This window comes from Gopherus flavomarginatus, chromosome 3 (genome assembly GCF_025201925.1).
Source record: "Gopherus flavomarginatus isolate rGopFla2 chromosome 3, rGopFla2.mat.asm, whole genome shotgun sequence".
Taxonomy (NCBI): domain Eukaryota; kingdom Metazoa; phylum Chordata; order Testudines; family Testudinidae; genus Gopherus; species Gopherus flavomarginatus.
Window position 1 is genome coordinate 195,022,926 of NC_066619.1, and position 14,298 is coordinate 195,037,223.

General features: G+C 45.0%; 1 protein-coding gene across 1 annotated transcript in view; it reads right to left on the bottom strand.

The window, feature by feature from the left end:
* Window positions 1–14,298, bottom strand: part of TBC1D9 (TBC1 domain family member 9) — a 62,994-nt gene that overhangs the window by 32,075 nt on the left and 16,621 nt on the right. Inside the window, exon 2 of the mRNA XM_050945491.1 lies at window positions 6,603–6,713. Within this exon, the coding sequence (XP_050801448.1) occupies window positions 6,603–6,713 (111 nt within the window). The remainder of the gene's footprint in view (window positions 1–6,602; window positions 6,714–14,298) is intronic.

Consider the following 14,298-nt stretch of genomic DNA (forward strand, 5'->3'; position numbering starts at 1 on the left):
CACTTCCAGTCTGGCCAGCTCTAGTTCTGTAGCAGCCTCACTGGTAGTCACTTTCCTGCTTTCTTGTGCTTATTTCCCTCACCCAAAATAAACAAAACAGAAAATAAACCAGTAACCACTTTGTCTGTTCTCCAGCCACCATATTCAAAACTCACTTAAAATCACTACCAGTGTCGCAAAGCAATCAGCTGTGCACAGATCCTGCTCAACTATGCTACTGTGACGGGTTTGGTCACAGAGACCCCTTGAGACTGTCACCTGATGTGCTGAGACTACCTCTGAGGCCATTCTCTCTGCCAGTTTGGGTCTTCAGAACCGTGCCTTGTCGAGCCAGACATGCAAGCCTGCTGCTGGGCCCAGACTTGAAAGAAGTTTAGTCTGTGAAAGAAGCTAATTGGGACACCTCTAAAGGTGAAATTTACCTGTATTCAGTTTTGATACACAGATAGCCAATTTCAGTGCAGCACAGATGAAGAATTTGCACTCAGGAAGATAGATTTTACTTCTCTTTATAGGCCATATTATTCTCTTTAAGGGGTCAGACTTGAGCTACTACAGTCATTTAACAAAAACAACTTGCAAATCAGTTAGCCATACAAAACCTAAAACTAGCTGAAATTCAAGATGCAATCAATAAAAAAAACTAAGGCCAATAGGTACATTTTCTAATACCTCCATTGTTAAAACTTGTTATATTTTCCTAACTAGGAATACAAATTCTAAGGATTCAAAATAAGAGTATTTGTTAATCCAATTAAAAATGTGAATTAAGTAACTATTTATAGAAGCAACTGGAAAACCTGTTCTTTTTCTTAATGTGTGAGCAGTGTTATGGTCTTTGAAGAAGTGCTGTACTCGTTAGTTTTGTGACATAGGTTCTTCTGGGGAGGAGGAAGACATAAGCAGCAGGAAAGTATGCTCTCCGCCTCAGTCTCCCCTTTTAGGGAGAATTTTGGGGACAGCTTTGCTTCCTGGGAACCAGGCATTGGTGTTCAAGCTGAGAAAAGAGGGGCTTATTTGTATGGTGTTTGTGACCACCTATGCTCAAGGAGCACTATATTAGTGTAAACATGTTACAGTAGGAAATGCCCTTCCTCCACATCATTGGTTTTTCCTCCCATTGGAAACCAACCTGCATGGCCCCACCATCTGCTACAGCATGATGGAGGAGATGATAGTAAAAACAAACTAGTAGGTTAAAACAGGTGTGTGTGTGTGTGTGCGCGTGCGTGTGAGAGAGATCAACAGCTGATAAGCTGAAACCCTCTTTCAGTTACAATTACCATCAAATGCTGCAAGAATATCTGGATAAAAGTTATACAAAAACTCCAGATCGGATTCAGAGCATGACACAGTGTTGAGATTACCCTGGTCAGAATCATGAATCAACTATTTCTAAGGATAGACAGGGAGCGCCTTTTATTAGATCTACTGGCAACATTTAATAAGGTGGTTTTCTACACCTTGTTTTACTACCACTCATACAATACTGAAGTAGTTTAGGTCAGATCCAATGGAGAGATATGAGTCAGTGATGGTGGATGAACACTCATTGGCCTGTACAGGACCTGGGTATGGATCCTGCTCTCCAAGAGTTGGGTTTTCAGTCCAATGTTCTTTAATAGCTATGTGGTACTGAGATTTGGTATTGGATTACAAGAAGGAGGCCAAAAATGACCCAGCAACACAAAAGTATATCAACTGGTTTAGGAAGGAAGTGTGAGGAGAATAAGACTTCCCCAAGCCTCTCTCAGGGCATGGTTACACATGCAGATGTAGAGCGCTGGGAGTTAAACCTGCCTTTGTAGAATGCAGTAGGGAAAGCACCGTAGTCTGTCCATACTGACAGCTGCAAGCGCACTGGCGTGGCCACATTTGCAGCGGCATTGGGAGCCGTGCATTATGGGCAGCTATCCCACAGAGCACCTCTTCCCATTCTGGTGCTGTGGCTTATAGGAAGGAGGCGTGGAGTGCGGGGCATTTTGGGTCCTGTCCCAATGCCCCATGATGTTTCTTCCGTCCACAGTTGGAGCCATCTTTCAACGTTTTTTATACTGTGCACTCTGTCTTCCCTTTCGGTCTGTGGGAATGGAACCCCAACTGCGGGAATGGAGCCTGAACTGCTGAGGAGTATGCTGACTAGTCTCGCCAGCACGTCACGTTTGGCAGTCGAATCATTCCTTATGATCCAAAGTGACAACGAGGGCTTCGACAATATCAACTCGAGTAACGCATACGACACGAGTTTGCTTATAGCATTCACGGACATGCTCACCATTGTGGAATGCTGCTTTTGGGCTTGGGAAATAAGCACTGAGTGGTGGGATCACATCGTCACGCACATCTGGGATGAGAAGTGGTGGCTGCAGAACTTTCGAATGAGAAAAGCCACTTTCATGGGTCCGTGTGAGGAGATCACCGCCACCCTGCAGTGCAAGGACATGAGACTGAGAGCTGCCCCGATGGTGGAGAAGCAGGTAGCTATTGCAATCTGGAAGCTGGCAACTCCAGACAGCTACCGATTGGTCGCTGACCAGTTTAGAGTGGGAAAGTCAACCGTTGGAATCGTACTGATGCAAATTTGCAAGGCCATTAATTCCATCCTGCTAAGAAGAACCGTGACTCTGGTCAACATGCATGATGTTGTGGCTGACTTTGCACAAATGAGTTTCCCTAACTGTGGAGGGGCAATAGATGGCATGCATATTCCAATACTGGCACCTCCTCATGTAGCCTCCGAGTACGTTAATTGGATGGAGTATTTCTCGATGTTTCTCCAGGTGCTTGTGGATCACCGTGGATGTTTCATGGGCATTAACGCAGGCTGGCCTGGAAAGGTGCATGAAGCACATATCTTTCAGAACACTGCCCTGTTCAGGAAGCTGCAAGCCGGGACTTTTTTTCCAGACCAGAAGATCACCGTAAAGGAAGTCGAAATGCCTATTGTGATCCTTGGAGACCCTGCCTACCCCTTAATGCTGTGGCTCATGAAACCTTACACGGGGACCCTTTACCTTTTACAGCAGTAAGGAGTGGTTCAACAACAGGCTGAGCTAGTGCAGAATGACCGTGGAGCGTGCCTTTGGTCGTTTAAATGGTTGCCAGTGCTCTCTGTATGGGAAGCTGGACCTGGCCGATGACAGCATCCCCGTGGTTATATCCATGTGCTGTACCCTCCATAACATTTGTGAAGTGAAGGGTGAAAGCTTCACTCAGGCATGGATCTCAGAGGTTCAACACCTGGAGGCTGAATTTGAACAGCCAGAGAGCAGGGCTATTAGAGGGGCTGCGAGAATTAGGGATGCCCTGATGGAGCAATTTGAGGCTGAAAGCCACCAGTAATGTCTGGGGCCCTGCATGGGAGTGAAGTGCAGTGGTTCCAACGCTAGTAGGCATCTGTGTTTGCTACACTGACCCGTGCCTGTTTCTTTTCTGGGCTAAGGTATCCTTTCCTTTATGCAATAATAAAGAATGTTTTCAAAGCCAAAAAATCCATTTATTGAAAAGACACACAACTGCTTGGGAAACAAAAGGCAAGAGGGTGGGGGTGGGGGTGGGGAACGGTACAATCAGAGATTTGGGTATGTCCTGTACAGTGAGTGCTGCACTTCAGGATGGCTATACTGCATGGTGACGAGGGTTGAGTGCAGTGGGTAAGGGTTGTAGTTTTCAGGGCTGTGTGGTGAAGCTATAGGTGCGGTGGAAAGAACCCAGCTGTTGGGGGAAGTGGGTTGGAGATGACATGGGGGCACAAGGGAAAGAGTTTTGGAGCAAGGGTTGAGGGGGGGAGGGCAGGGGTGGTGGTATTGATCTGCCTGCATTGCTACGAGCGCCTGTATCGAGTTTGCTTGGTGCTCCATGATGCTTAGCAGCTGCTCCATGCTTTGGTACCAGCGATCTGCATTCTGCTGGCAGACCTTCCTTTCACTCTCCCGCCACTCCTGCACTTTTTGATTTTCATTACTTGAATGCTGCATTACTTCATGCAACATGTCTTCCTTGCTTCTACGCGGCCTCTTTCTGATTCTTTGGCATCAGCCGGTGGTAACACAGACGGCTGAGATCTCAAGGTTGCATCTGTAAAGGCAAAATGCAACACTTAACAGAGGCAACGTTGTTCATACCAGACAGAGCAATGATTCCCCCATACTGAAGGGCAAGCACAATAGCATAATTTGCCCATCTCAAAGCGAGTGCACATAACCAATGGGAGCCCCAAAATGGTAAGTAGGCAGAGGGTCAAGCGTGACCGATTGTTTCACGGCTGTACTGTCTTCTGGGTTTCTGTGCTTTGGGGAGCAGCAGGGGGCCCCTATACTGAACCCTGTCCCCACATTTTCCATAGGAGTTCATTCTGGAAGATATCTCGCTGCTGAGGGTGACCTGGAAAGCAAGGGAGGGTCTTCTACTGCAATGCGGCTTCTGCCCTGGCCCATATGCATCTTGCCTCTGTGCAGCAATGGTCCCCCCACCCCCATGGCACGGATAAGTTAGCCTGACTTGGACAAGGATCACAGTGGCTCTCCCGAGAAACCTGCGCAAGCGCATTGCCCAAGTTCTGCATGAGACCTTTGCAGTAATCAGCCTCAGTGATTTCTTCAATGTGAGAGAGCACATCAATGCCCCATTTTGCATCTAGGCACGCATGCAGCCCTAACCCTCCTCGCCCCAAGAGCCCGCACCGAAAAACCTCCTTCCCAAAATAAAACCCACTTACCAGGAACCACCTTGGTGTTTGTCCTTCCCCAAGCACCGGCCGCTGTGACTGGCTACCTTCCTCCTGGCTTGAAAACAGCTCCTGGCTGCATGCATCTAGGGATTCTGGGGTGTCTTCCTCCGCCTCAGTACCCTCGCTCCTGCTTTGCTCCTCCTGCCTTGTTGCACTGGGCTCTGAAGGTCCATGGCTGTCCCCGGAATGGAGGTGGAGTCACTCCCAAGTATCTCATCCAGCTCTTTATAGAAATGGCAGGTCGTGGGGGCAGCACCGGAGCGGTGGTTTGCCTTGTGGGCTTTGCGGTAGGCATTCCACAGCTCCTTCATTTTAATCCTGCACTGCAGTGCGTCCCGGTCATGGCCCCTTTCCATCATGTCCCTTGATATCTGCCTAAAGGTATCGTAATTCCTACAGCTGGAGCGCAGCTGGGACTGGACAGCTTCCTTCCCCTAAACACTGATGAGGTCCAGCACCTTGCCATTGCTCCATACTGGGGCTCGCCTGGAGCATGGTCACCTGGAAAGATTCGCTGAGAGTACTCCACGCCTGACTGAGCAAACAGGATGGGATTTTTCAAAATTCCCAGAGGATTTAAAGGGCGGGTCTGATGGTTGTCACCTGAGGACAGGGCAGTAGAGTTCAAAGTGATGACCAGAGTGGCTAGCACAGGCATTGTGGGACAGTTCTGGAGGCCGATCAGAGTGCATTAACAAACCAGGGCGTCCACACTGGCTCCGTGGCGCTCCAGCAGAGGTACAGTAAACTTTACTCCACTCACTGAGGTGGAGTACCAGCAGCGCTGTAGCCATGGAGTCGGAGCACTCTACGTGCCTTACCAGTGAGAACGGGTAGCGAGCTAGTGCACCAAGGGCTCTTTTATTGTGCTGTAACTCGCAAGTATAGAAAAGGCCTCAGTTTTTGATAGAGACTATTCAGAGACAGCCAGAAAAGTCTAGGTGTGGTCATTAAACAAGGGCTGATTTACGAAACATCATCAGCAATGGTTAAGGATACTTCTTACCATATTAAGGCCTGGTCTACACTAGAAAATTAAGTCGGCTTAACGACATCAGTCAGACGTGTGAAAAACCCACATCGCGAGGTAATTAAACCGATCTAACCCCCAGTGCAGACAGCACTAGGTTAACTGAAGAATTCTTCCATCAGCCTACCTACTGCCTCTCCCAGACGTGGATTACCTATGCCAATGATAGAAACCCTCCTGTCAGCATACGTAGTGTCTACACTGAAGTGCTACAGCAATGCAGCTGTGCCACTGTAGCATTTCAAGTGTAGACAAGCCCCGAACATGTCACCAGCCGGCAAACTTCCCTCTCAAATTGTGATCTAGTAACCAGTATGCAGTATTATAGGATTAGTAATGCCATTACTGAATTATAGCAATGTGCTCTATATTCAGATGCTACTATTATAGTCAGGTGTGGTCAAACAGATTCACTATTTATTTGCTGCTTCGTATTTCACATTGCAGGCCTTAGAATTACGTTTACAAAATGTTATTCCTGCTGAAAATCCTAGATATAAAACTTTTAGATAATGTATTCACCTCTTAGCTCAGAGAGACGAGCAATCTCATCAGAAACTCTAATGACAGAAGAAATGTTTTGCAGTAGGTCCTAAATTTTGAAAAATCCAACCTCAAAAATGCTTAAAAGTTAATCACAACTATTTAACAGTGCTTCATGCACATACATTATGTGGCTCGCTGACTTCGTAAGTACTTCCTCCATCAACAGACTTTCAGTTCCGGTTGATTGATAAAGTATCACAAAATGACTGCACTTAGATAGCAGTGACATTCCATTTGTTACATGGCACATGCCCCACCACCACCAAAATCATTCTGTTTCAGTGTATTTGTTCTTACCACAGGCAATAGTCCAATAAACCAAGGAGTCTGGCGCCTGGTAGAGGATTCGGTATGGTGCTACCCTAGCACTGGAGTCCAGCACAACATCAAGAGTACCCACTAGGAGACCTGTGAAACAGGAAATTCTGTTGGTGAATGTGGCCTGCTAGACTATCTGTTGCATATTAAAATACTATATGACCGATCATTTTTGCCAACAGGTAAAAGATCTATAATCAAAACAGATTTCAGCTTTTACACGAGTTGATATTAGTTTAAAAAAGAAAACATGCTAAAGAAGAAGAATTTTTTGTTTGTTTGTTTAAGAAAAAGCACATTTTAAAACAGTTCACATTCTTTAGGCATTTCCTTAAGATACACTGAACACCCCACAAAAGTTCAAATTTGGAATTTCAGGTAGGAAAAGAATAATCCAAAGATTTCATCTACTACACAAATCATCTACTACAGTCTCTGGAATGGCTGTTGAAAACAAGCTTGGCCATGACTATACTTCAGGCTATATAACTGTGGTGTAGATGTTCAAGGTGGGAGGATCTCAGAACCAGGCAGCAGCCCGAGTTTGAACATCTACACTGCAATTAAACAATCCCTTAGCCCAAGCCCCATGAGCCCCGATCAGCCAGCACAGGTCAGTGTCTAGTTGCAGTATCAGACATACCCATACAGTAAAACTCTTTTCAGCAGCAAAGAGGAGAACTAACTAAGAACCTATGGACATGTCAAGGAAACCATTGAAGAGACATTAACACTTGTGTATCAAGTTCCACTGGATGTCTCCTTGCCCTTAGGGTAGCTAATGATCTTCTAATTCAGGGGTTTTAAGAAGATATTCTGTAAAGGAAAAACAAAAGCAAAACACAAAACAACAAATGGAGGGATGTTTTTTATATTCTTGATTAGGTATAAAGAAGACATGGAAGATTTCCCCACCCTCCATAAGTTGGACTTCACCTGGTTTTGCTAGATGTTTTGAGGACGGAGAAGAGGGTGTCTCAAAGAGTACTATTGTGAGCGCTCTTGCACTATAGCCAAAGAAGGGTAATGTACCTTTATCAATGGCATCCTTTCTCCAGGTATTCATTAGATACTGCAATTAAACGAGTCAAAACAAGAACAAAAAAAAAGCTCCAAAATTTGAATGCATTGACTAACATTCTCTTCCCCTTTTCAGTTGCTCATATTCAGTTTTGTAATGTCATAATTGTACTACTTCTCCATTGTGCTGTCTTTCCTGGTAGACAAAACCGGAATTTCTAATATGAAAAAAAAAGAAAAGAACCCTTTCCTCACCCTTCCTCTTTTTTGGGACTGTCAGGGTTCCTTCCCCACTCTGAACTCTGGGGTACAGATGTGGTGTCCCGCATGAAAGACCCCCTAAACTTATTTTTACCAGCTTAGGTTAAAAAAACTTCCCCAAGGCACAAATTCCTTCCTTGCTTTAGTATCGCTGCCACAGCCAAGCGATTTAAACAAACATTCAGGGAGGGCCACATGGAGCCCTACCTTCCCCAAATATCCCCCGAAGCTCCTACACCTCCTTTCCTGGAAAGGCTTGAGAATAATATCCTCACCAATTGGTACAGGTGAGCACAAACCCAAACCCTTGGATCTTAAGAACAATGAAAAATTAATTGGGTTCTTAAAAGAAGAATTTTAATTAAAGAAAAGGTAAAATAATCACCTCTGTATAATCAGGATGGTAAATACTTTACAGAATAACAAAAGACACAAAAAACACGAGGATTTCCCCTCCAGGCAAAACTTTAAAGTTACAAAAACAGGGATAAAGCTCCCTCTTAGCACAGGGAAAATTCACAAGCTAAAATAAAAGGTAATCGAATGCATTTCTTTTCTGCTATTACGTACTATTTCTGCAACACTAGATGCTTAGTTCAGATATAGCTTAGGGAGATGTATTTTCCCCTGCCCTGTTTCCCGGCTGGCTCTGAGAGACACAGATAAAAAAACCTTCCCCCACAGATTTGGAAGTATCTTCTTCGCTTATTGGTCCTTTTGGTCAGGTGCCCCCACCCCCTTATCTGAGCTTCTTAACCCTTTATAGGTAAAAGAGGAATTGACCCTTTATAGGGTAAAAAGGGATTTTATGCTACCCTTAGCTGTACGCTTATGACAGGGACAAAGTATCCTTTCGGGCTCTCTTTAAACATCTGAAAGATACAAAGAGCACAAACTGATCGTTTCCCCTTTCGAGTTGCTTTTAAGTCCAAATGTCAATTAACATTGGAATTATCCCACCAACAGTCAACCTAGAGCAATTAGGTGGCTTTCATTGGATGTATTTCAAACAAACTCATTTATAGTTCTTCCTGGGTCAGATTGGTTGGGAGGTAATCTCCTCCCGTTGCATTAATGTCCATCAGCCACCTTTTGTGTCTAAGGAGTCTCAATTATCACGCTGAAGACAGACCTGAATATGTTACCAGAACTTTGGCAGGCAGTGCTACAAGGATGTATGCCTATAATAGAAGCTGAATAGAAAACAAGAGATACTTTCTATTAAACAAGAGATACTACACATTAACTGGACAAGTTGGCCTCATTTGACATACCTTAAGTCTAACCTCTGATTTGACTTTTTGACAACTACTGTTGACCAGATGGCTTCCCCAAACATTCTATAAATACTCCTAGATAAGTTTTGACTCCATTCAAAAACCAAATCGGCAAGAATAATTTAAAATTGTTCCTTTAAAATGTGCATGATCTTGCAACTCATCTACATTAAACAATTTTGCCATTACAAGGCCCTGATCCAGTAAAGCACTTAATCACATGCTTAGTTTTAGGCATATGCGTAGTCCCTTACAACTTTAAAAGGTAAGCATGTGTTTAAGTGTTTTACTGGACTGAGGTATAGGGCAATGTTTTCTACAAAAGTGAACTGCAAAGGAGCTTTTGCTCTGTATTTGCATTAAATGTGTTGCAAGAGTTACACTCAAGCTTCTTCATGCTTTGCAACTCCATGCATTTGCAGACAGTATTACAAATGCAAGTCATGGGGCAACAGCCAAATAAATTATTTGTAGGCCATGTGTGCTCTCATAGTGATAAGCAGCACCATCAAAACTCCTGATTTGGCTGCAAATTCCCACCTTCATGCAATTCAAAATTTCTCTATTTCTTTCCTGCTGCTGTACTTCCAAAATTGATATGATGTGACTGTGGTCCTGAGGATTCTGCCACCACCTCTGCAAGTATGTCACTGCAGAAAACTAGCACAGAGAGAGCTCAGGACACTGGAGGCAGCACAAACCCATTGGCCTGCTCAGCGGTGTCAAGTCAGGAAAATATCTCCCTCCCTAACTCATTCTCACTGAGCTGTTGGAGACTGGGGAAAGGAGAATAAAAGTTATGGAGTAGGGGTGTCCAATCCTTTTTAACTGGAGAAACAGACTGCAGAGGTGTTACTGCTGGTGAGGCTAGGGGAAGGAATATTCATAACGCTCCACAAAAACCCAGATTTCAGTTAATCTCTTTTTTTCCATATCTTCACTCTTTACATGTAATTTATGGCTATGACTTACTTTATTTATAAAACTGAACACAGTATTTTGATAGCAAGAAACGTTGCTTAGAAATTTGTTTTTTAAAAAATAATGTGTTTATTCATATTTTATGAAGCCAATTAATATTGCCTATTCAAATTTTACAATTACCCTTGAAGGCTGTCCTTTAAGAACTGCTCCAGTTTACACCATAAGTCAGTTTCTTTTGTGCAGGCAGGTGATGCAAGCAGAATGAAATAATAGCCGTTTAAATCAGAACAGAAGTGATTGTATTAATTGTTATTAAAAAAAAAAGGTCTATTTTAACCCTCTCCCAGTTTATTAACTCATGACAGAGCAAGTACATTCTGCTACACATTAGCAATGAATAGATTTAAGAGATCAAATGAAAAGATGTAATTGAAAAAAAATAATTTAAAAATATACTTCTTAATTCACCATTTACCCAAAATAATGTATTACCCAAATCATGGTTACATCCTCTTGCATGAGTTAACCCTTGAATTACACAGCCATTTTTATATCCACGAAAAAAAATGGACAAACATGACTTACTGTTTGTACTTTTCTACAGTATTTCAGAATGTTGTATGTTAATAGCAATCTTACAACAAAATAAAAATATTTCGCGTTTCACAGTACTAAAGACCTATTAGACCTTATTCATATGACTAGTTCTTGTTGTGAGCAAGAATTATTCAAGTGAGTAGGGGTTTTTAGGATCAGCCCCATAGTAATTAAAATGAGGGCCCTGATCCTGCAAGCACTCATTCAGGTGAGTAATTTAATGCACAGAAGTAATCCCATTAGAGACAGCTGTTTACAAGATCAGAGCCTGAAATACTACACAGATTCTGCAAATTACTCTGCGTAGGTAGACTGCACTTGCATGAAACCCTGTTCATTGTAGTTGTTAGTCTGCCTGGAGCTACTTGTGGGTCAGAGCCCTACTTAGCAGTTGTTATAACCTTAGTCCCAGATCTGGACCTTAGCGTCCAAAATATGGGGGTTAGCATGAAAACCTCCAAGCTTAGCTACCAGCTTGGACCTGGTACTTGCTGCCACCACCCAAAAAATTAGAGTGTTTTGGGGCACTCTGGTCCCCCTGAAAAACCTTCCCTGGGGACCCCAAGACCCAAAACACTCTAATTTTTTGGGTGGTGGCAGCAAGTACCAGGTCCAAGCTGGTAGCTAAGCCTGGAGGTTTTCATGCTAACCCCCATATTTTGGACGCTAAGGTCCAGATCTGGGACTAAGGTTATAACATGAGTGGCAGCTGGTGGGAGATAGACAGAATCCAGAAGCCAGTAGAAATATTATATTTTTCTTTTCTCTGCTAAGGGCTTTTTAGCAGAGAGAAGCAGTTGGTTTTAAAAGGGAACCAGAGAGAATTTTTTTTTTCTGCTCTCTCTCGCAGTTTGTGGCTTGCATGTTAAGGGTCTTTTGTCATGCAATAGCCCTCCCATTAGGAGGCAAGTACCAGCACTTATAGGCATGCAAATAAAGTGGTTTTTCTGGTTTCCCTTCATTGAACATTAGCTAGAGAGAGAAAAGGAAAATTAGCTAAAGGCACTGTTGCTAGGCAGACTTCAGGAGGCAACAGAGAACCTGCAGTTCAGAAGATAAACACCGGAGGGCACCCCAACACAAGAAAACAGGAACCATGACTTCTAAGGCAAAAATTGACGCCGAAGAACAAATCAAAGAAGCTGAACACAGGCGACAACTGGAAATAAAACAAAAGAGATGGAGATGAAAGAAAGAGAAGAACAGATCAAAGAGGCAGCCTACCAAAGAGAACAGGCAGCCAAAGAGGCAGCCTACCAAAGAGAACAGGCAGCCAAAGAGGCAGCCAAAGAGGCAGCACACAAAAGAAAACTAGAAGAAAAAGAGATGGCCTACCGAAGGAAACAAGCAGAAGATGAGTTGGCCCACAGAAGGAAGCAAGAAGAAGAGGAGGCGGCCCACCGCCGAGACATGGAAAAACAACAAAAAGAAATGGAAAAACAACAAAAAGAGAATGAAGAGAAGGAAAAACAGAGAAAACATGAACTGGAGATGGCAAAAGCTGGGCTGCCTGTGCCAGCCAACCCTAACAACCCGGCGCCAAATATTGCTCCACAGCACAGGAAATTTCCCACCTACAAGGCAGGTGATGACACAGAGGCCTTCTTGGAAAACTTTGAAAGAGCCTGTCTTGGGTACAGCATCCCCGAAGACCCGTACATGGTAGAATTAAGGCCACACCTCAGTGGACCTTTAGCAGAGGTGGCAGCTGAAATGCCTAAGCAGCAAATGAATGACTATAAACTTTTTCAAACCAAGGCCAGATACAGGATGGGGATAACCCCAGATCATGCCCGTCGGCGCTTCAGAACCCAAAAGTGGAAACCAGAGGTGTCATTTCCCAAACACGCCTACTACATTGCAAAAAACTATGAGGCCTGGCTAACAGGAAACAACATTCAAACCTTGGAAGAACTGAACCTCCTCATACAAATGGAGCAGTTCTTGGATGGTGTTCCTGAAGACATCACACGGTACATACAAGATGGAAACCCCAAGAATATCGCTGAGGCGGGGGAGATTGGAGCCAAATGGATGAAACTGGCAGAAAGCAAGAAAGCTACTGTCAAGGGGAACAATTACCCCAGGGGGCACACAGACCATAAACCCTACAACCGAGGACAGCCAAAGACCCCACATACCACCCAAGTAAAGCCACAGATACCCTACCCTTCAACCTCACCAGTCTCCAGTAACTCACCTCGGCCCAGTGACCCATCAGATGGAAGATGCTTTAAGTGTAATGAACTGGGACATATCAAGGCCAAGTGTCCCAAGAACACCATGCGAGTGCAATTCATTACACCACCATCACACCAAAGATCCCCAGGCCCGGATGCCTCTCAAATACCCTTGGAGCGAAGGGAAAATTTAAGAGTGGGCGGAAAGAAGGTTACTGCGTGGAGAAACACGGGGGCACAAGTGTCAGCTATCCACCAATCCTTCGTTGACCCCAAATTCATCAACCCAAAGGCCAAAGTTACAATTTACCCCTTCATGTCACAAGCTGTAGACTTGCCTACAGCTCAACTGCCTGTCCAGTACAAGGCTGGTCAGGAATGTGGACTTTTGCAGTCTATGACAATTATCCTATCCCCATGCTACTGGGGGAAGACTTGGCCAACCAGGTGAGGCGGGCCAAGAGAGTGGGAATGGTTACACGTAGCCAAACCAGGCAAGCTTCCAGACCCATTCCTGTTCCTGAACCGTCCACAGAGGCCCCGTCTGTGTTACCAGAGACCCAGACAGAGGTAGTGGACCCGGATTCCATGCCTACCACTGAAACAGCCACAGCATCTCCAGTCCCAGGCCCGGAACTGGAACAGCAACCAGCACCAGCAAGTGCAACCACATCTTCAAACTCAACGCCAGAGGGCGCCAGCAAGCCAGAACTGGCAAAAGCAAAAGACAGCCATACCCAAAAGGCTCAGCCAGAGCCTGAAATACCCTCAGGTGCACCAGCGGAGAGCGGTTCACCAGCAACGGAAACAACCCCATCACCTACATCGCTTCCAGAGGGACCAAGCCCAAGTCCACAGTCTGAGGAAGAACTGGTGACCCCCAGCCTCAAGGGAACAGTTCCAGGCTGAGCAGGAAGCAGATGACAGCCTTCAGAAAGCGTGGGCGGCGGCACGGAGCACCCCACCGCCTCTCAGCTCTTCTAATCGATCCCGGTTTGTTATAGACCAAGGACTTTTATACAAGGAAATTCTTTCTGGTGGACACCGGGAAGAATGGCAGCCGCAAAAACAGTTGGTGGTTCCAACTAAGTACCGGGGGAAGCTCTTAAGCTTAGCCCATGATCATCCCAGTGGCCATGCTGGGGTGAACCGAACCAAGGACCGGTTGGGGAAGTCCTTCCACTGGGAGGGGATGGGCAAGGATGTTGCCAAGTATGTCCGGTCTTGTGAGGTATGCCAAAGAGTGGGAAAGCCTCAAGACCAGGTCAAGGCCCCTCTCCAGCCACTCCCCATAATTGAGGTCCCATTTCAGCAAGTAGCTGTGGATATTCTGGGCCCTTTCCCAAAAAAGACGCCCAGAGGAAAGCAGTACGTACTGACTTTAGTGGACTTTGCTACCCGATGGCCAGAAGCAGT